Source organism: Tympanuchus pallidicinctus, unplaced genomic scaffold (genome assembly GCF_026119805.1).
Source record: "Tympanuchus pallidicinctus isolate F22 unplaced genomic scaffold, pur_lepc_1.0 scaffold1, whole genome shotgun sequence".
NCBI lineage: Eukaryota > Metazoa > Chordata > Aves > Galliformes > Phasianidae > Tympanuchus > Tympanuchus pallidicinctus.
This window is the reverse complement of record NW_026294618.1, coordinates 94,356,803-94,379,802: the sequence shown is the minus strand read 5'-3', so window position 1 is coordinate 94,379,802 and position 23,000 is coordinate 94,356,803. Positions and strand designations below refer to the sequence as shown.

Genomic DNA, 23,000 nt, shown 5'->3' with positions numbered 1-23,000 from the left:
CGACATGGCTTCCAGCTCCGCGCTCACGAGGGCGGCTCTCAACTTCCCCGCGGCAGCCTTCCTCACGGCCCCGCCACCGCGACCGCAACAGCCAACCTCCCCCGGACACCGACAGTACAATAAGCAGAGCCAGGTTCCGTCCCTGGCTGTCACTCGGACTTGTGGGTGCTCCGTATTTTGAAGAGCAAAGAGTTAACGTGGGCACGTCGGTTGCTTGCCAGGCGTTCTGGGGACACCTGCAAACGAGAGGCGGCCCCTCGGCGCTCACGGCGCGAGGAGATCCGAGCACAGCACAGCCCCGTGCGGAGCAAAGCGGCCCCCCGCCGGGGCAGCGCGAGAGCCGCGCTCCGGCTTGTCGCTGCCCGCCGGGCGCCGGGACGGGGGCGGAGGGCAGGGCAGGCCGGGGCAGGGACGCGTTGCCCGGCCCCGGGGTGCCGCCGGCTGGCTGTCGCGGAGAGAGGGGGCGGGAGCGGGGCCGCTCCCTAAGCGGTGCGGCCCCCGGGGCCCCGCCGCGGCGCGGGTAGGGCCGGGCAGGGCGCCGCTCCTCCTCCCGGCGCTGAGACGCCAGGTGCGGGCGAAGGGAGCAGGAGCCGGGCGGGGAAGCGAGGGACGGCCGGGCCGGGCCCGAGTGAGTGAGCGAGCGAGAGCGGGGAGCGGCGCGGGCTGGGGGCGGCGGGGCAATCCTTGCCGGGGCGAGGGGCGCGGAGCGGCGGCGAGCGTGGGGTCGGCTGAGTTTGTTGCTGTTATCTGGGGAGCTGTTTTAATCGCTGCGGTGCGAGTCGAGCCCACCCGAGGCCCGTCCGGGAAATCTCCTCGCTGGGGTGTCAGCAGCCGGGCACTTCCTCAAAGGCCTGCGCTCCGTGCGGAATGCGCTCCTCGCCGTCGCCTTCTGAGGACGGCGGGGCGATCGGCGGCACGCTGCGTGTTTTCCCCGCTTAACCTGAAGGTGAACGCGTGCCTGCGCAGACAAGGACACGTCCTTCTGTATTTCCACACGAAGTTCGAAGCTTGGGGCTGAAATCTGCGCCGAGCTCGGTGCGGGTGTAACGGCTGCACTGGAGGTTTGCGTTGGCCAACAGGCTGTGCCGTGCCGCTGCCCCTCCGGCACGTGCAGAGCCCACCTGAAGTTTAATCACCGGACGTGCGCGGCCCCTCTTGGCAGTTCGGGCCGTTTCTTTTGTTTTTCGTGCTCAACAGTCAGTTGTCCACGTTGCGTGGTTTGCCGCTTTTTTGAGACCGGGCTTTGTTCTGTGATGGATTTACTGGTGGTTGTGTTTTCTTATCATCAAACTAAAACCTCTCGAGGAGGAAGTGGGGAGGAGAGCAGCTTCAGGGAATGACGGGGTGCCAGAATTAGCTGCTCTCAGGCCATGGTTTTCCAGGCCCTGCAAGCCGCAGTGCGAGTGAGGCTCTCCCAGCCCCCGGGCTGCTCGTTTTCACCCACATCAGCACAAGCGTTTGTACACAGAATTGCATTGGCAAGCTAACGTGCATTTAAAAAGAAGTTACCTATACGGTTTTGCTGGATGGATGATAATAATTCAGTAATAATACTGCCTCATGATAGACAGAAGTGTAGGCAGAAGTTACGGCTCTGCCAGATTTCATACCTGCACTTGAACTGAAATCACATGTTCCTCATGCTTAGTCAGCTGTCGATTTTTATGTATTTTGATGCTGTTACGGATGCTCAGGAGTGTGATTGGTGGCGTTCTGACTTTCTTGTTGCTGTGAATAAAGTGCAATGGTAACAACTGATCTCCTGCATGCTGTATTCCCCTTCTGCTGAATTCTGGTGCGCCAGGATTCAGGAACTCTTGAACACTGCCTCCATGAGAGGCACAGTGCCCTGTTCTAAAGCATACTAAGCTAGTAAAACCATATAGTGCACAGCAGCACAATAGCAGAATCCCAGCTCTATCCCAGAAGCAGTACAGCTGTAGTGTTGTCCAGTGTACAGCATGATGCCTTTATCTACCAAGACAAAACAGACTTCTTGGTTAAGTACCAGCCCTTGTTAGTTTTTAGTTCAGTAACTATTTGGTGAAAAGGTGTAGGCTGACACATGCAGGAACATAACGGCATTTGTTCCTCCGTGTAAATTGGCCTTTCGGTGTTCTGAGTTAGAGCTCTCTGTTCTAAGTCACGATTTTAGCCATGCAGGGCAGACTCCCAGCACTGTTCCAATGAAACTCCTTTTAGGGGAAAACCACTGCATCAGTGATGGCTTTGAGCCGGACAGGTCGTTTCCTTTATGTTATCGTTCATTTTCTTTTGGCATAAATCAAATCTTAACACGTACATTTTCATTGCATTTACATTTGGAATCATTCTTTCTTAGTAGTAGATTTGTCATTGCCACCATATTTGTATTATCCCTTAGATATCTAATTTTATATCAGTAGGATTGCCACAAAGTATGGCCTCAACCCAAAGGAGTTGGAAACCAAGAAACCAGAAACAGTGGTATTCTGAGAACAGATTTTCAAAGAACTTGACTGAAATGCTTAGACGACTTTATACTATACTCCATAGTACAAATACTACCTATTATTGTAATGTAAATTGCATGTACATTACATAAAATGTAAATTATATGTAATTTAACAAAAAATCAGAAGTCTTCCTATTGAAATTTTTAAGCTGTAAGAAGTTAGGAAGAACATTTGAAAGTCTGGAGAAGATTAAGCAGTAACAGGTTGGCTGTTGAGCCTCTTTGTGCCTCTGGAAAGGAACCTCTGAACATTGAACTCGGCTCTGCCTTCAAATAGTATCTTTTGGCACATAAACCCTCCTTTGTTATCTAATCAGTAACATAAAGCTGTATTATTATGAATTTGGTGCATAGGTGGAAAAAAAACTAGAAAACCCTGTTTCTAGGCATGAAGTGCTTAACCCTTAGCTTCATTTTACATTCATATAACCTAAACAAGTCTGCTTTTGTGCTGTGATCAGTCCCGTGTTCATTCCTTCTGCCACTCCTCACCTGTGAGAATGGGCCTTGATCTTATATTTTGACCTAACTTAGGCTAAATGATTTAACTGCTAAATGTTGTTTTTTTTAAGGATCTACAGAAGTCTGTTAGCACTGCTGTGTCCCTTCTAGCCTTCTTTGTAAACAAGTACTAGTTGATTTATATGTTCAAGCAGTCTGTGTACAGCACCATAGGCAAAGTCTTTGTTTGTGACTTGAATTCTTAGACATTGCTGAATGTCTGCGTTAAATGGAAGTCATCCACTCTATTGCCTACACTTCTACTGTAAAGGTTTGTTTCTTAGGGTTCAGTTTGATGGCACCCTGAGTGATAATCTGCTGTCTTCTTTCACTGGGTAAATATCCCAAATGCTTCATGCAGCGTCTGGCACTGTGTGCCTACAGCTCCTTCTTCACTAATTAGCAAAACTCTACTGATGATAACCTGCTTTGCTTCTACTGTGAGCATCTCTTCTAGTCTGGCTTGGCATGATTACTATGTACCTGTCCTGGCAGGAGCCTGGTGGAATCTCAGGTGATTCACCATGCTGAGACAGGGTACGTGCTTTCATCCCTGCAGAAGCAGACAGTCAGCTGGAACTGCTGCTACGTGCCTTGATGTTGCTGGCAAAGAGCCACTAAAGTTGTTTGTACACTCCCACACACACCTACCCTAATAGGTAAAATACTCTGGTAGAACTCTTCTGCCTTTTGCTCTAAATGTAAACTTTTATTTGCAGTGAAAATTACAGCCGTGAGTGTAAAAGTCAACAAAATTCCTCTCTTCACTGGATAGATTGCCAGAACAGATTCCACCTACAACTATTTGCAGTGTCCCTGGCATTGGGGAAACCGGAATGAAATTGGGCTCTTTCTACCCTATGAGCGACACTTGAGTTAGGGAAAAAAAACATCCAGAATTTAAAAAAATCCCACTCTGTCTTGCAAGAGTAATCAGAAGAACAGAGTTTAGTTCAGGGGTAGCAAGATAACAAATCTGAATTTCCTACTAAGGCTACTCTGAAATCTTGGCAGTATGGACATGTTTTGAGACTGTGAAGATATCAGTTAGTTTCAAAGAGTAGAGGAAAAAATAAGGAAAAAAATATCCTTTTTGTTTGGTTTTTGCAGAGCTTGCACAGATCTTTGGAAAATGATTTCCTCAAGTGCTTACGGGTCTAACACCTGGGAGCTCTTGGTGATAGTTGATCATCAGTGTGAAGAAGAGCAAAAGGAATTTACACTGCGGGTCACAGGGGACCTTCATATTGGAGGAGTGATGCTGAAATTAGTGGAACAAATCAGTGAGTAAAGACCGTTTCATTTGAATGGTGTTATTAAAATAATGTGTGAAGCTTTCCTTTAATCCATTTAATCGCAGAAGTCCCCGTGGAATTAAGAGCAGCAAGGTTTTGTCTCTTTCCTTAATCAATGTGTGTGCTTTTCAATCTCATTTAGTCAAGGTTTTGTCATCTTTCATGTCAGGATAGCTAAGGGCTCAAAACTAATCAGACTAAAGCTATTGTTCACCCTTCCATAATCCTCCATGGAACTCACAAAGTCTCCTATCTCCTATCTTGATTCAGAGCTTTTCTTTGTCTGCATAGTTTTCAAAGTAGAAAGGACCCCAACATTTTTATTTAATCAAAACACATGCAAGTCCATATTAGTGAAACAAGACAGTTATCTTTTGGCAGCTGTCTTTTCACTGAGATGCTTTTGTAGTCAACCGTTGGCTGTCCTCGGTCAGCCTCATCAGTCTGCTCTTCTGCAGAGACCTTTGAAAGATTTATTTGTACCACATCACAGCATATTGACTCTACCTCCCTTACAAGTTTGTACTTCTCTTGTAAGTTTCTTTATCCTGTGTGGTAGAGGCCATCTTATTTGTTAGAGCTTGTTAACGCTCTCCTGATTGGTACAGGGCTTACTGCCAACACAGTAAATCTTGTTCTTGTGAGCATCCTGATTAACTTTAACTGTGCAGTCAACGAGGAAAACTGAATGACTGAAAGAGACTTTTGCTGCATGTCACCAAAACCTCAAGGAACTTACTGCTGGTTCTTAAGGCTAAAGAGATGATCTGTTCAGCAGTGCTTTGCAGGAGACCATGGAAGAACTTGTGCCCATCTGCGTGTGCACGAGGTATTTTGAGCTCACGCTGTTGAGTTGCAAAGTGGGTCCCCTGATTATTATTCCACATCCCAGCACAATCCAAGTAGTGTTGGACCATGCACAGCACCACATTCAGATGTGCTTTCCCTGTGGATATCTGCAAGATTAAGACAGTGCCACAGTCAGCATCTAGCTTAATTCTTCAAGGAAAACAAAGTTAAATCCCAGCACCTGTAACAAGTATTCAGCAAATGGGGTCTAGGTCTGAGGAACTGGAACTATAATTTTAATGTAAATTCTCCCATATGCAGAGTACTGTTTCCAAAGCCGATTTGTCAGTATGTTAGTTACTGGACTTATTAAGAACCATATTGTTTTTGTTTTTTTTCTAGAGGTGTCACAAGATTGGTCAGACTATGCCCTTTGGTGGGAGCAAAAAAAGTGCTGGCTACTGAAAACCCACTGGACTCTTGATAAATGCGGGGTACAGGCAGATGCTAAGCTGCTCTTTACTACTCAGCACAAAATGCTGCGGCTTCGCTTGCCAAACATGAAGACGGTGAGACTGAAAGTCAGCTTTTCTTCTGTGGTATTCAAAGCTGTCAGTGACATCTGCAAAATTCTCAGTAAGTAAAGCTAAATCTCATCTGGCAGCTAAACTGGAGCATTTTATTGAGCAGCTTTGTTTTCAGGTAAAATCCTTACTCCCTGCTAGCTCAAGAAGTTGTTTCATTGAGTTGAGGTAGGATTGAGTTTCATTGAGGTTTCATTGAGTTGAGAAAAGACAGTTGTTCTGGTTTTTGTGTATGCCAGTGGTTCCCATTGTACTGAAAACAGTGTCAGAAATGAGCTGCAAGAGTACTGGATGGTTGAAGTCCTGCTGATGGTGCGCTCAAGAAAGTAGGCACATGAAAACCTAATGAGGTTTAACTAGGCCAAATGCATGGTGTTGAACTTGGGTCGAGGCAGTCCCAAATACAAGTGTAGACTGGGAGAAGAACTCATTGAAAGCAGCCCTGCAGAAAGAACTTGGGGATCCTGATGGACAAAAAGCTGTACGTGAGTCAGCAGCATGGGCTTGCAGCCTGGAGGACCAGCAGTATCCTGGGCTGCATCAACAGAGGGGTGGCAGCAGGGAGAGGGAGAGGATTGTCCCCCTCTGCTCTCTTGTGAGGCCCCACCTGGAGTACTGCATCCAGGTCTGGGGCCCTGAGTACAAGAAGGATGCAGAGCTGTTGGAGTGGGTCCAGAGGAGGCAACAAAGGGCTGGAGCACCTCAGAAAGGCTCCAGGGAGACCTCTCTGTAGCCTTCCAGTACTTGAAGGAGCTTATAAGCAGGAGGGGATGTGAGTTTTTACACGATCTGACAGTGATAGGACAGTGGGGGATGGCTTTAAACTAAAAGAGGGGAGATTTAGGTTGGATGTTAGAAAGAAGTTTTTTACGTGGAGGATGGTGAAGTACTGGAACAGCAGATTGCCCAGGGAGGTTGTGGATATACCAACCCAGGAGACACTCAGGGTGGGGTTGGATGGGGCCCTGAGCAGCCTGATCTAGCAGCTGGCAATGCTGGCAGGGGTTTGGAACTAGATGATCTTGAAGGTCCCCTCCAACCTAAGCTATTCCATGATACACTGACCACAGTATAGCTTTCAATTTCTTCTAGCAGTGGACTGTGCATTTATTACATCTAACAACTCTGATAGAAGTGCCATAATTGCTCAACTGACATTTGGCTTAATTAAATATTTCTATCCGCGTTTTTCTCTCAGATTAAATCTTCTAACTCTTCTCTACATGAACGGAGCTTAAAATGTCTTTGCTTACCCAACATGGAAGTATTTTGCACGTTTTTTAGATTTGCAACTGATAATACATGTCTGAATCAGTACTGCAGTAGGGAACAGAATATCAACAAGACGGGTATAGAATAGAATAGAATATCGACAAGGTAAAATAAGAAATTTTTAAGCAAAAAAAAAAACAAAAAACCAAAGGAGTGAATTTCAAATACAGCATTTCCATTTCTGTTCTTGCTTATTCTTAAATCATACATTTAATTGAGTTTATGCTCAAAGGTTACTGCGGAGCCTTTAGGGACAGAGTTTTTATCCTCATATTCTAAGCCATAGTGACACTTGCTAGGAAAGCAGGACTAAATGCTTGCAAAACTCACCCTCGCTGCCCATCCTCTGGCCTTGTCACTGAATTACTAGATTTTCTATTCTTCTATTTCTATTACTAGATTTTCTTTTCAAACTGCTGAAATTAAGGTTCAGAGAGAAATATGGAGCTTCCCCAGACGTTGTTACTAATCATGGGGCTTTTTTTGGACGTAGTCTTCTAGGTTTCCTACGTTTCATGTTCCTTCATTTCCCAAATTGCCATTGTAGATATCAGACGGTCAGAAGAACTCTCTTTGTTGAAACAGTCAGAAGATACACTCAGAAAGAAGAAGAAAAAAGATAAGAATAGCAAAGAAGTGGTTACAGAGGACATTTTAAACTTGTGCAACTCTCCAACAAGTTCTGGATTGTCAGGTAATGAGAAGCTAGTAAGATTTTCTTCTTCTGACTGAAAGAAAAAAGAGGAAGGAATTCTGTTATGCAGTTGAACCCAAGGAGAGCAGTTCAGTGTAGGGTTGTAGTTACAGAGACATAGCTGAGTTCAAATTAGTAGCTTCAAAAAATCCCCAGTATATTTATATTCTTCTATTGTGTAAATGTTTTACTTTCCATTGTTGTTTGAAAGGTAGTAGCACAAAACAGGTGATCAGCTGTGGCCCTGCACACAGGATGTGCTGCTGCTCTTTAAAAATGTGAGATCAGACTTTTAAAAAAATGGACAGTTTTGGCAATCTGCAAGGAAAAAGTGAAATGAAAAAATGAGAGCATTTCTTGTATCTAACACAAATGAGATATATCTCACAGAAGGAAAAGTACTTTTATCCCTTAAGGCACTTGGCCTGTAAAAAGACAAGGGTTCTGCAAAGAGCAGAGATAGTAGTGTCTCAAAAGACAGAGGTTAGCTAGTCTTTTGCAATGGGAAATGGTAGACTACCTAAGTCTGAAGGCAGTTTTCCTTGGAATAATACTTTACTGCTTTAACTTGCAGCGAGTCCAGGTTTATACAGTAAAACCATGACGCCCACTTACGATCCCATCAGTGGGACACCAGCTTCTTCTACAATCACCTGGTTCAGTGATAGTCCCTTGACTGAGCAGAACTGCAGCATCCTTGCCTTCAGTCATCCCAACTGTTCTCCAGAAGCACTAGCAGAGATGTACCAGCCTCGGACTTTAGCTGACAAAGCCAAACTCAATGCAGGGTAAGGCGGCTAAACTCTGAAGACTTTAAAGGAACAGTAGAGATACACATGTGGATAAATTCAGTAAGTTCGGATGAATTAAGACTATGTGAGTTCTTGAAATTTGCAAAAGCAAGCGCTGCTTACTGGACAGCACAGAAGAATACAGCGTGCTAGGGGGTTTAGGTATGCAAGTGTGTGAGAAGATTGTCTCTCTAGCCTTGGATTGTCCTGTTTGAGATCTGTGGGGCATTTAACAGTAACTTTAATATGTCCCTGGATTTTACGGAAGGACAAAAGTAGCTGGAATGATAAAACAGCAAATACTGAAATTAAAAGCAAGAGTTCTAAAGATAACATGGCCTGAATTAAATTCTCATTTCTGGAGGTCAGTTAACAACAATCTTACTGGCATAGCTAAGTCAATGATTACTTACTGCCCAGTTTCTGGCATCTAGTCCTGATGTTTTGAGTAGTAGCTGAGAAAAAAAAAAAAGAGGAAGATTTTAGGTACTGTGTTCATACAATGAGAATTGGAAATCTATATGAATATTCCACTTACTCAAGTTATGACTTGAAATGTGAATTTTTCCCTGACTTGCAAGACTTAGAGCTGTTCATTACCATTTCTGTTTCATAACAACACTGCAGCTTTGCAGGTGTGACAGTTTTCCCATACAAATGAATTTGAGAGTTGTTTTCTTCCACAGCTGGCTAGATTCATCTCGATCACTTATGGAACAAGGCATTCTGGAGGATGACCAGCTTCTTCTACGCTTTAAATATTACACTTTCTTTGATTTGAATCCAAAAGTAAGAACTTTGTCTTTATTGTTGCTGACTATTTGGCTGCTTTCATGTCAAGAAGCTGTAGCACAAAGATACTGAATTTTAGCTAGGATTTGTCACAGATCTTTAAGAGATCAAAATCTAATTCTGCCCCTCAGCTATAGCTGCACTTTTCCCCTCTAGACACAGAATTACCATTGTGATAAGATCTTAAGTGTAAAGATGAGATCTGAAGAGCACCAGAAACAGTATCTGTAGAGGACAGTTTACTTTCCATTTCACTTCTAACAAGAAAAACGAAGGGAAAAACTAAACCTAAATGATCTAGAAGTATAAGCCCTATTTTTGAAAATAGGAGAGAAAGTGACATTAATGTTCTGCTGCCCTTCAAGGAATATTCAGCTTTTCTGGACTCAAGCCTTCTGAAGCTCCAAGGCACTTAAATTAATTTCAATGTATCTGGATGATTAAAAACTTCTGGAAAGCTCAGTAAAAGTATTTGAGTCCCTTTTGAAAGCAAGACTTAGTCTTCGAAAATCACTTATATGGTTTTTTGCCTCTTACTGTGTTTAATTCCAGTAAAAGTCAGTCAGACACTGTGGTTTCATTAAGCCAAAGTTTTTAAGGGCCTGGGTGGTACATTGAAAGAAATTAAACTGTGATTATTGACCAGCATAAATCAAGAGTTAAATGTGAAAGGGGTTTGGCATTCATATCATTATTTTCCGTAAATTCTGTGAACCTGTTTTCTTTCAGGCACCTCAGCTAAACAGAAGGGCATTTTTTAGTTCAGGTCATAATGTTTTAGGTGAAATACCATTCCCACTAGAAATCAAATAGGAGCCTCCGCTTCAGTAGCTCTGACATTTCCACTCTTTGCCATAGCCATGAAATAAGCTAAGATAGCAATGAGCTATTAGGTAGCCTGAAGCTATTGAAAGAGAGAGGTCATGCTCCCAGGTTCATCATCCCGTCAGCTGCCTTCCACCAGCTCTGGAGCTTGCGTATCCATGACTCACTTCAGCTTACTAACCAAACAAATTTAAACTAATCCACACTGAATAAATGGAGAGTGAATTAAAGCAGTTCACAGCAGGATCTGACAAACGTCAAGCCAGTGAAAGAGGAGAGCAAAAACCAAAAATGCCAAAAGCAAAAGAGAGGAAGTAAGGTCTAAGAATTTCTGTCTTTTGGCTGTGGCAAGCTATTGAATGTCGTATTCCTGTCAGCCATGTGGTGTTATTTTCACTTTCAGTGTGGTTCCACATTTGGTGAAAGCCAGTCCAAAACCTACTACCACAAAAAGGGAAGTCTCAGTCTTTCCTTCGACTTCAGCCACAAAGTCCTCATTAATTTTCTGTTGGATCAGCAAGTCACTGTGCAATTACAGTTGTGCGAGCTTGTGTAAGAGAAGGATGGGAACATACAGCAGGGCAGAAGTTGGGGAGAGGAAGGAAACAACTTTTATGACTTCAGTCCAATGTTGGATCATCAATTAGATTAGCTGCAGCTGATCGTGAATCTGTACCTTGATTGCCATCAATGACCAGTGTTGTTCTTTTTCTGCTACAGTATGATGCCGTGCGAATAAACCAAATATATGAGCAAGCCCGTTGGGCCATCCTCTTAGAAGAAATTGACTGTACAGAGGAAGAAATGTTGATCTTTGCTGCACTACAGGCATGTACTTGATCCAAGCTGCAAAACCTGTTTTCTTGAAGCAGGCACAAGCTAGGACAGAAACTCAACAGAGCCCAGGCCAATAGGTCTCCTTGGTCTGGGGGCCTCCTATTTGAGTGAGAAACAGTAAGGAGCATCAGCTAACTAAAACAAATACATTTGGTGACAGCATACCATTACTCAGATTAACACATACGCTTCATGGAACCATTTACTAGCACTACCTAAAGCTAACCATACACAAGATATTACTTTGATCCCAGTCTATTCTGAAGGGGATTACTATGAAGTGTTGCTTCTCATACCAGCTACCACCCTTTCATTTGTTCTTCATGGAAATCTAATACACGAATGAATATGTTCACAACAGCCAAAAATAAAGAAACCTTATAATACAGTGTGAAGACTGAAATGCAATGGAGTACATATAAATTTAACGTGATTTATCGTGGCGTGGTCCCTTACTGTGCGTAATAAGGCAGAACAATTCATTAGTAATAAATTCCTTGTACATTTAAATGAAGTTGCCAAAAATGCACAGTTTGTCACTATAGAATACCACAGAACTTATCTGTCAAATTTCCACCTGGTGTGGATGGCACTTACAGGTCACAGTGCTACGAATGTAAATGTTAGCAGAGTCAACCTCACAGAATGCAGAATGGATACACACTGAAGTAATATAAATCTTGACAGTTAAGGTGGGAAACTTTTGTCAGCAGTTGCAGTGGAAATGACACAGGACTTACAGTTTCCCTTTAAGAGGTTCTGCATTGCAGTACATTACACCGTTCACCAAGACCCAGAAAATCAAAGGGCATTTTCAAATGCTGTGATTCTATGTTGCTAATAACCATTTGAAATAAATTTGCCCATTCAAATCTGATTCTTGATGATTTATTTTAGTATCACGTAAGCAAGTTGTCATCATCATCAGAGACACAAGATTTCACCAACGAATCAGAAGTAGATGAAGTAGAAGCTGCACTTTCTAATCTGGAGGTGACGCTGGAAGGTGGAAAATCAAGTAACATTTTGGTATGACTTTTTGCATCCCAGAATTGCTTTCACCAAATCAAATGTATTGGCTCTGATGAGCCTTCCTGGTTCCCAGTTTCTTAACAGAATTAACAGACAATAACAAAGTGTATTGTACTAAAATTATTCCTGATTATTCCTGATAGGAGGACATCACAGACATCCCGAAACTTGCTGATTATCTCAGGCTAGTTAGGTGAGTTATTAAAACTAATAATAACAAAAAGCTTACCATACAAGAGATCCCTTGAATATTGCATTCTAATCTTACTGTAGATCCTGAGGTTATAAGTGAGCAAATACACCAGCTAGCTCTAACTAGCCTAATGTTGCCCTATTCAAATCTTTCTTTTACTGCTTCTGAGCCAGATTCTCATCAAATCTTTCTAACTTCTGGAGCGCTATGGCATCTGTATTTATGCTTGTTAAAAGTCTAGGCTCTTTATATTTCTCTGTAATTTCCTAGCATTCATCAATCATTGTCTCTAAATAATTTACAGTCTTGTTCTCAATCACACTTCACTGTGATTCATTTCTGCCAATGAGAAACATGGAAAAGAACTTTTGGCTTTCCCTGAGAAGGGTTTCTGAAGGCAACCTTGCAGATTTTTTCCTTTTCAAACAAAACAAACATATTACCCCTTTCTCACCAGATGTGGAGTCTGTTTTTTCTAACATCAAAATGAATTTCAAGTTGGAGTAAAAGTGAAAGTAAACCAACTCAGTAATACCTCACCTGAATAAGAAAACTGAGGAAAGTACAGTTCTGAAGTCCCATTATAATATCTTGATTTAAAGGTTATACAAATGACTACGCTGACCTCAAGTCTACAGTATCTTTCATCAAAGCAGTCTTCAGGTTTTAGAAGAATAAAGATTTCTGTTACAGGAATATCTGTTAGATTTACTCTGTTTACAGGTCATATTTGTAATCAGCAAACTGAAAATTACACTTGAAAATGCTTAACTGTTGTTAACTGCTAAATATTATTAATTTCCAATTAAGAAGTTGTGTTTGACATGCACATTACAAAGGTGGCTTAGGATTAAAGGGAATTTAAGAATTTGAAGGGCCGTCAGCTACTTGCCTCTAACAATACACTGTTTATTTTTTCTCAGCAGTTGAATGGTTTGCTTTAAAAACATTCAGTGGTTATTTTTCATCATTAAACATTTCCTGTAGACATGGTTAATTGCTTACTAAATCTAAGGCATTGTAGAAATTTGGTTAAGTTGTAGAACATTTTTTCAAGGAACAACAGCATTTTGGGAGTAAAATTATGTGCTCAGTTATAAATCTAAATGCAAACTTCTGCATGTCATATACATATGTATTCACATAGATGTAACTATAATAAATACATAACTTATAATGTAGTATAATTTATAATAAAGTAGAAGTAAACTTTTACTCAAAATTATGTTAGCACACAAGTAAATATAGCTTTCAGGTGGGTGATGATATTATGGAGAAGTATAGTTTTGTTTCAAAAAGAAAAATGATAAGCTTTGAAAAAAAGTGCTCATTAACTTCTAGTGATTGAATTCTGTCAGTCTAAGAAAATGTCAGAGTCTTATTCCTGGGGTGGGAAAAAATTTGACCCTGTATTGGAAAACTGAAAGCCAAAGCAGTTGGCAGTTTTGAAAATTATGTTTGGAATTGAAACCTAAAGATCTGAATTTTCTAGAAAGGACTGAAGTAGGACTTTTAGAAAGGTGCTAGAGAAGGCAAGAGGAGGTAATAATTCACTGTTGTGCAGCTGTGTAGCATTTATGCCATCATCTCGGATGTAAAGGCGAGTACTAAAGAGAGCAGAATTCCACAAAGAGCGCAAAGACTTCTGTTTTTCTCTCTTGCACTGTACTCAATCTAAGGTTTTTTTCCCCATGGTTTTGCTGGAGTATTCTTAGTGGGATTATGATTTTTAGTGGGATTATGATTTTTATCTCCTCCTGGAACTGTTACAACCACTAAGTTTAATTGTTAGTATCCATCAGTTAATTCACAGTTCCAAAGTTGATATTTTTCTGCCTACTGTTAGAAAGAAATTAGTTTGCTTTAGCAAAGCACCAAAATGAAGTAAAATAATTTATAATGAGGATTAACTCATGTATATACATGTGTGAAGGGTTGAGTAAGATGGTTTCAACTATTACCACTTCTTGGAGTGCTAAAGAACCTCTGAAACTTAGACAAAGATTAACATTTTGTTGTGCTAGGTATTATTCAGATAAAGCCAAAAAGATGGTCCCTACTCCACTACAATTCAGTGCACACAGGTTAGTTTGATGGGTGTAAATCTCCTAGCTAAGGAAAACCTGGAAAGTTTCTGTTGTATAAGAACAAACTATACATACATGCACACATATATATTCTTTGTTGGAAGAGAATGGCTTCACTTAGGAAAGGAAGAAAAAATAAGAGAAATCACATAGGAGTGGGGGAATAAAAGGAAGGAAAGAAATTACAGATAAGATTCAGCTGGAGTCTAGGATAAAAAACACATACACAGCTGGGACAACCTGGGTGTTGTGCTGGTTCCAGGAATGTGCTTTCCCCCTCAATGACACAAGTGTGAGTTGCCCAACTGAAGCCATGTGTAGGTAACCTCTAGGCAGTCTGAGCTGTACAGTAGTAGTGGTGAGTGAACTAGCACTTTGTACCTTTCAATATCAACAAACGTGATTGCTTTTTTTCTTCTAGGCCTAGGAGACTGTCAATCAAAACTATCAAGCCATATTGGTTTGTCTTTAAAGACACTTCCATATCTTATTTTAAAAACAAAGAATCTGGACAGGGAGAACCTATAGAGAAACTAAACCTAAAAGGTAGGGATTTTCTTCTCATTTCTTTCCTCTTTTATATTGCGTTAATGAACTGAAAACATCAAGAGATCTCTGCAAGACTCAAGGCATGCACAGTTTAGTCCTGAAACTACTTTTTCAGTTACTGACACTCCTGAGCAGGCAGACTGAATCTTCAAAAGGCTGAACAGAAAGCATTCAGTAATTTAGCACAAGATTATCTGGACCTGGCTTGTAAAATTGCATATACCCCTGAGTTCACTTAAAGATGAATCAGAGAGAGAATGTGATCTCTGAGTGATACTTTTATTACCAAATAGTTCTCTTCTCTGTTAGGTGGCAGTACTCACCTCTGTAGTAGTAGAGGTATGGATGATGCGATGATCCAGTACCTGTACACCTCTGTGCAGCAGCACCTCCAAGAAGTTCTCTGTGCCTTGTTTGTTTCACACAAGGGGATTTCCATAGCTGCAGCCAGCTTTAGGTGCTTCTGGAAGAGAAACATTGCATGTACACGGCACACACCAACATTTTATGTAGCTTCCACCTACGTGTACTTCTGCAGGAACACCATATATTCAGCAGCAGGGAATGGGTGATGCCCAGGATTCCTCCTAAAAGAAACTTTTGAAAAAGAAAGCAGATTGACACCTGTGAACAGATGGCTCTGCATACCGATCTGCACATCCTCAGTAGGTCAGATAAATGGATGGTTAAACTAGTCAGGGTGACTGGAACCTCACCAAGTAGCTCACAGCTCTGGTGTCCCTTGACACAAAGGCAACTCTAGTCATCCTTGACTCCTGCTGGGTCCAGAAAGCCTTTAGTAGCACCATCAACATGAAATACTGAGTTCTAGAGATCGCTGGGATCCTTGGAATGACCAGCTCTGTTGCAGATGTCACCTGTGTCCCATTTTCACTATTAAATTGCTTCTGAAAATAAGTTGCTTAGGGTAAAATAGGGGAAAAAAAGTCTTTTCAGGTAAAATGCTCTGTCTCATCAACTCCACTCCATTTTAAATGTTGAGCATTTCCTAAGAGCAGGCTGAAGCTTGAAAGCACCACATCTGGTCTCTTCCATAGTGAATAACATGCTCTCTGAGCTCAGAGCATTCATATCCGTGGCAAGCCAGGCCAGGCAGTGAACTAGAACAGAAAGCTTTCATTAGGCTTAATCTTTGAAAGTCTTGGACCTCAATTTTAAAGCAAAGCAACAATTAAGTGCAGTTTTTCAGTATTTAAGTACTGAATACTGAAAAACTGCACTTAAGTTAGTGAGATAGTAATTAAATAAATCCATTTTTCTCATTTTCTGTGATCTAGGGTGTGAAGTTGTACCAGATGTAAATGTTGCAGCAAAGAAGTTTGGAATAAAGTTGCTAATTCCTGTTGCTGCTGGCATGAATGAAGTATACTTAAGATGTGACAACGTGAGTAACACAAGGGAAAGTTTATATTCTTGATTTATTAGCAGACGTCTAGAAAGCCCACAGTCCAGTTCTAGAATTTGTGTAGAGAAATAGGAATGCTCTGGGGAGTTCATTATTTACATGTTCAGTAAATTTAAGACTGATGTGGTGGTCTAACAAAAATCTAATGGCTGATGGGAGGAAAGGACATTAATTCTGCCTTTATCATCCGTTTCCAAGTAGACTTGCTGGGAAAAATAAAATACTGTGCTATCAAAAATATCAAAGAAGTTACAAAATTTTGTACAGTTTTTTTAGAACAAGTTCTTGTTTTTGTTCTCTTTCTTAATTAGAACTCCCTACGTACGGATAAAGATTGGGATCTCACATTAGCTTTCAATTTAAATGTATTTGGTTTGCATTGGAATGCATCAATGCAAATTGTGTAAAAAATTTTATTATGTGGAAAACAGTGCCACAAAATTTCCAATCAAATATATTCAGAAATACTGGATTTCTTTCTGCCAGCTAGTAGCTTCATGCATCAGCCCATTTTCCAGATACATTCATGTGGATGAAATACCAAAATTGTTCTAGCAAACATAGGAGTGATAGCATATAGCTGCAATTGCAGCTCATACCAGTGATAGCTGTGGACACAGCAAAAACTGTTTTACATAGTACATTCTTTGGCATAAGAAAGCATCTCTTTTTTTTGAGAAATAACTACATTTTCAAGATAAAGGGTTTTCAAACTTTAAAACCTAACTGTTGTGCAGGTTGATTCTGTAGACAGAACTCACCCAGTCAGGGAAGAACAGCAGTACTATTGTAACTACATATCCATATGTACTAAGTACAGTGGCTTTACTGTACATTTTCAAGATAAAGGGTTTTCAAACTTTAAAACCTAACTGTTGTGCAGGTTGATTCTGTAGACAGAACTCACCCAGTCAGGGAAGAACAGCAGTACTATTGTAACTACATATCCATATGTACTAAGTACAGTGGCTTTACTGTACAAAGATGTGTGAGCCATCTTCATAAATGCTTTGACCAGAAATACCAACATTTGTATTTGTTGCAGGAGAATCAGTATGCCCGCTGGATGGCTGCTTCTGTTTTAGCCTCAAAAGGCAAAACAATGGCTGACAGCTCTTATCATCCTGAGGTTCACAAGATCCTTTCATTTCTCAAGATGAAGAACTGGACTATGTCTCCCCAGGCTGCCTCTGATCCAGAAAGCGTAGATATGAAACCAGAATGCTTTGTCTCACTACGTTACACAAAAAAATACAAGTCTAAGCAGGTATACTGAGCATGGCTTTACAGTTGGAAATGGGTTGTTCCAAACACCAGGCAGATGACTGCTTAAGGATGAGACTGGTTCCAAGCAGCATTTGGAAACCATGTGGCTATGCACTAGAATCACCTTGCATTACTCATTTGTCCCTTTGACACTCAGTGAGAGGTCTCTTTTGTTTTAAATTGAACCCGGGACAGCTCTCTCAGCTCCTCTTCCAAGTATTCCTACATCTGCCTGCCTCCTAAGTCACTCATCACATACTCCTGATGGCGCTGTCCCTGAAAGTCTCTTCAGAGTGAGAAAGGAAGGGAAGATTCTGCCTGCATTTTAAACCAAGTACCCCTCCTCCTTCCTCTCCATTTAATTCTTTGTGCCTTTGAGTCAAGAGTTCAGCCCACCTGAGCACGGGATGCAGTCTCCAAGCACAGTAATAGTGTACGTGCTACTCAGCATTGTCCATAAAATCCCGTCACCTAATCAGAGGGGCTGACTGCACATCTCACAGTCTGCTTTCAGGACTAGATAAACAGCACAGTAATTAGAGCAGCTACATAAGGAAGGGGACTTGTGTTACTGTGAATATATTTGTATTTAGCCTGTGCATGGCAGCTTGAGCTTATAAGATGCCTAAATGAGTAACAAATGGTACACTAGTAAAAAATCCTGAGGGGTTTGCTGAGCTCCTTCCCTCCCTCATTGCCTTAAGTTGTGAGCGTGTCCCAAGCACCTGGAGAGTGGTGAGAGTTCATTTCCAGGTGTGTGGAACTGCTCCTTAACAGTGCATTTAACATTCTAGCAAGACAGCTTTCCAGAGGTATTCCATCTATTCCATCAATTCCTGGATTGATGGAGTCAATCCAGAGCAAGTACACTAAGGCCCATGTTGCCAGAGAAGAAATACAAGGCAAGAATAATGAAAAAATTGGCTAAAAAAAGTTCTGGCATGGGACACTGCAGGTTCTGAATGAGAACAAACTGTTACTCCAAGATAGCTGATTGGAGAACCTATTAAAAATGAACATGCAATTCAGATGTTTGCCTTCTGCAACTGCCTTGGCCAGCAGGGAGCCATGGGCCAGAATTTCACTAGTAATGCAAGCTACCCTGTAGCAGTCTGTTTTGGCAGTGCTATAACACTATGAGTCACTAATAATACCATCTCATACTTTTGCCCAGTGGAGAAGACACAGACGGCAGAGGGAACTGAACGGAGGCTTCCTCCCTGTTTGCCAGCAGGCTCCCAGGACAGAATGGGCCTGTGGGCAGCAAACAAGGACAAGATCATTTTGTGGCATGCTGGAAGTAGTCTGAGTGCAGCACAAACCCAAATACTGAGACCTTCCTGTGCTGTTCTGCCCTTATAGCTCTAAGTCTATCCCCAGGTTCTCTCTGCAGTATGACTGCATGAACAGTGACAAGTAAATACCTTGACATCAGAGCTAATGCTGTTTGATTTAGTGAAAACATGTATATTTTTGTTCAATTGAAATCTTTCTCTCTTGCTGTGTTTCCCAGTTGGCAGCTCGTATTCTGGAAGCTCACCAGAATGTATCCCAGATGCCCCTGGTGGAAGCAAAGCTGCGTTTTATTCAAGCATGGCAGTCCCTCCCCGAGTTTGGCTTATCCTACTACATTGTGAGGTAATCGCACTGCTGCAGCGATGTCAGGCTGTTCGCAGTCACTGATTTTCAGGAATTTATTTGATTCCTTGTTGTAGAAACTCTCTCTTAGTATTTTTTTTTCCCCACAGACCTTTATTAACTGTAGTAACTTCCATGCTGCTGATTTTTCTATAGCTGTAGCACTCAGTAATTCCATTCCTGGAATGAGAGTCTCTACTATGCTTTTATACTTGCTTTTATACAAACCTGCTGGGTTTTGCCTGAAATAACATCAGTAAGATTAAACCCTTCCTGACATAAAATCTCTACAATTAAAAAAAAATTTAATAAAAAAAAAAACAAAAAAAAACAGGGAAATCTTGCTGATGTTCTCAGATTTGCCTTATATTTTTTTCATTCCATTTCTCAGTTGTTAGAATACAAAAGCATGCTTTTTGCTGAGCATAATTTCTTTGGCATTTCTTTAAGAAAATAGCAAACAAAATCCCACTTTTAGGTTAGTTTGGAAGAGCAGTGAGCACAAAAAAGGTCCTGCTGTCTTCACAGCAATTTCCCCAGATGCTTCCCTTGAATATGGCATAGCTCTGCAAAAGTATCTGACCTGCATCCTCTTCTCTTGACAAAACAGCAAAGGAATGAAGAGTACTGACACAGTCATACTCGGAGGCACACTCCTTAATTTCTTACTACCTCCCCTAGTACTACTTAAGAATCATCTGCGGTATAAACTGAGCAAGCTGGTAACCATACTCTGGCATAGAGGCCAGCTGGCATAGAAGAGCAAACATCCATACTACTAAACTCTCGTATTTCCCCAACCCCAGTAGTTGGGTGTGAACCACCAGTACAGCATGAGCTAGTAGTGAACACAGAGCTGGTAAACACAAGCTAAGCCTGGATGTTCCAGCTCCTCAGCCATCCCTGGGAGCCACATGGGAGAGTGCTGCTTGCTTGCAGCCAGAACTGTGCCCGGGGCTCCTCTAGCAGTTGAACAGAACAGACACTTGAGTTCAGTGCGCAGGAATGTTCCCTGTCAGTATTTAATTAACTAACATAGAGATGTTTTGCCCCATCTGTCAACACTAATTCTGTAACAACAGCAACAAGAACCTTAAATTTTATAGGATGGGCAAAACATCTTGTGCCTTATTTCTGCAAGCTGATGGACAGTATCTCAGTGGAAGAGTTAATTAAGATGCTATTTGTGGTCCAGGTCACGTTACCTCCCTCAGACCTGTTTAAACAAAAGACAGAAAATTCAAAAGCAGAATGAAAATCATAGAAAATATAGCAGTAGCCAGGTTAGACTTTTTCCAGCTTTTGTGAATGGTATTTTTTAATCTGCTTAGTCTTTCCCTTGTTTTGTTCAGCTCAGAAACTTCTGTTTGCAAGAAATTCTGATACCATTGTATTCCATTTTCACCTCAAGTTAGAAGACAGATGAGACATCTCAATATTTTGTGATGTTATCACTACTCAGAGATGTGCATATTTTGCTAACTCAGTTGTTTCAATAAGTTAATGGTGATACACAAAATAGTTTCTTTTATATGTTTATATAATTTAAATGAGAATATGTGCAAGAATATATTTCAGCAATATTGAAACAAGGAAAAATATTATTGACACTTTTCCAATACAGATACAATCAAATTCATGCATTTTGGCAGAACAGTACTTTTTAAACAGACAACAACAAATCGGAAAGATTTCAGCCACATCTACCTGCCCTGTTATTTTACCTGGTTCACCAGGCCACATCTTTGCTTTCTTACAAATGCTGTCTTAAAGAAGAATCCAAGCTCTAGTCCAGCCCAGGCTGTTGTGAATTTTCCCACCCTTTTTTTGCACTTTTGCAGAAGGGCACATTAAATGCATCTTTAGGCAAGAATTATTGCAGACTAAATCTGCTCAAAGTTGGCTGTGGTTTTCTTTTCAGGTTTAAAGGAAGCAAGAAAGAAGATGTGCTTGGGGTGTCCTACAACAGGCTGATAAGAATAGATATAGCCACAGGAGACCCTATTACAACATGGAGGTTCTCCACCATGAAGCAGTGGAATGTGAACTGGGAAATACGCCAGGTAAAACAGGAACAGCTCACAGCATTCAGCCATTACATTTCAGGCAATGGAAATCTTTTTAAACTTCATAGTGAGGTTTAAAAAAGGAAATTTTAAACGTGTTCTGATGTGTTATTAAATAACATAGGGCTTTTTCTTAATGGAGTCTGTAGTGAAAGTTCAGGAAACTATAAGGTCTCCAAGTTTAAAATCTACCTACCAAGATTATTCAAGTTGCTTTTGATTTTAGTGGGATGAAGTACAGAGACTTGAAGGTAAATTTCTCCTCATTATCTCTGTCTGTAAGAATGCCTCTTACTCATGTGTCATCCTCTAAATTGCAGTAGTTCAGTCTCTGTTACAGGCTGAGGATGCAAGGACCCAATGTGTTTTTCAAACCCCAGTCTGAGGTTGCAAACTCTCCTATGCCCATACAGATGCTCCGTTGTGCATTTTATAACAAGGTGCTTCTGCTCCTGGATGCTCTGTGCAACCATCTGTTGCCCAGCAGCCTACTAGATTTCAAACTTTGAAGCCACCTTTGCAATTGCACATTATTGGTGTGGAACTAGTGTAAGCTGATATAAATACAAGCAGCCTTGAAATTGTTCCTGCTTATACCATTTTCCATATCCATCTGAAAGAGCCAGGAGAGATCAAATTCAATACCTGTTGCTCTCCCCCTGTCACTGCACACCCTCTCAGGCAAAAGCCAGTTAGTAACTAACCCCACTTTGCTGGATTCTAGAACTGACAGTAGTTGGAAATCAAAACCTGGCCCCCAGAGCAGATTTTAAAGTCAGCACATAACAACAAATGGTATTAAACATAGCTGGTTAAACGTGCAAAGAGTCAGGAGTGCCACTTCTGCTCTCCCCAGTGTTCTCACTTACTACACCGCTAGAAAAAAAATCATTGGAAACTTTTTGTTGCCTGCCAAAAAGGCCTTTGACCACAAGAGGGCCCTGAAGAACAGAACAGTTGCAAACAAGAAGCCACAGACCTGCAACGTACTGCAGACCTAGAAATCAAATCTACAGCTCTTGCTTAGCAGAGACAGGTGCTGCTTTGTCACAGTATTTCTGGTCCAGCTGTGCTCTCACACTCACTCTTGACGCTGAAGCAGAAAAATGATGCAGCTTATCTCCATTCCTTCTTTTTCTGTATGTATTTTCTCTAGGTTGGAATTGAGTTTGATCAGAACGTGTCTATTGCTTTCACATGTCTGAGCGCAGACTGCAAAATCATCCATGAGCATATTGGGGGCTACATCTTCTTGTCAACCCGCTCCAAAGACCACAATGAATCTCTGGATGAAGAACTGTTCCACAAACTAACTGGAGGTCAGGAATGAGGTGAAAAGCTCTGCCTGCTTCTCCCCACTGCTTAAGAGAACAAGAGATAAAGAAAAATACGTCTCTGATGGTTAATTACTGAATAATAAATAAATTTTACAGGAACTCGAGGACATTGTGCAGTGAATTTCCTCTGTTACAGCTGTGTAATTCCCACTGTCAAACCAGCCCCTGTTAAACAGGCCATCCTTTAATAGAATGAGTGCTGAATAAATATGTTTTAAAGCTATATCACCTGACTAACACTTGTGCTGGGAACAGAAAACATTCAGGCAGTGTTCCAAAGCCCTAGAGGCTGCGCTGTCATGACTCAAGCAGTGATTACACAGCTCAAAACTACCATGGTGCCGTGTCTACCTTCACCCATATAAATAGCTCCCATAAGGCCAGTGGAGCTACCGCATACCAAGAACAAAGCATTTATCTCGACAGAATTGGATTCGGGATGTTAATGTTTTGAGGAACTCTGCCAGTTTCCAGATTGAAAAAATGCATTAGGTATTATTTTAAATTATTTACTTGTTAAAAAGGCCTTTGA

At 41.5% G+C, this 23,000-nt stretch overlaps 1 protein-coding gene across 1 annotated transcript; it reads left to right on the top strand.

Annotated features, from left to right (window-relative positions):
• Positions 1-486: 486 nt before the first annotated feature.
• FERMT1 (FERM domain containing kindlin 1) lies at positions 487-22,572 on the top strand. The gene is made up of 15 exons (XM_052672239.1): positions 487-628; positions 4,106-4,278; positions 5,482-5,715; positions 7,483-7,629; positions 8,204-8,417; positions 9,107-9,209; positions 10,758-10,865; positions 11,772-11,903; positions 12,050-12,099; positions 14,608-14,732; positions 16,034-16,140; positions 17,207-17,428; positions 18,941-19,065; positions 20,987-21,128; positions 22,288-22,572. Exons 2-15 carry the CDS (start codon positions 4,128-4,130, stop codon positions 22,459-22,461), a joined length of 2,034 nt encoding a protein of 677 aa, XP_052528199.1. The 5' UTR covers positions 487-628; positions 4,106-4,127; the 3' UTR covers positions 22,462-22,572.
• Positions 22,573-23,000: the final 428 nt, after the last annotated feature.

Bases quoted from the DNA above. Each gene is read 5' to 3' on its own strand.
- FERMT1 (XM_052672239.1), top strand. From the start codon at position 4,128: ATGATTTCCTCAAGTGCTTACGGGTCTAACACCTGGGAGCTCTTGGTG. The intron at 5,716-7,482 runs GTAAGTAAAGCT...TTGCCATTGTAG, and splicing joins TGACATCTGCAAAATTCTCA to ATATCAGACGGTCAGAAGAA. The intron at 9,210-10,757 runs GTAAGAACTTTG...TTTCTGCTACAG, and splicing joins TCTTTGATTTGAATCCAAAA to TATGATGCCGTGCGAATAAA.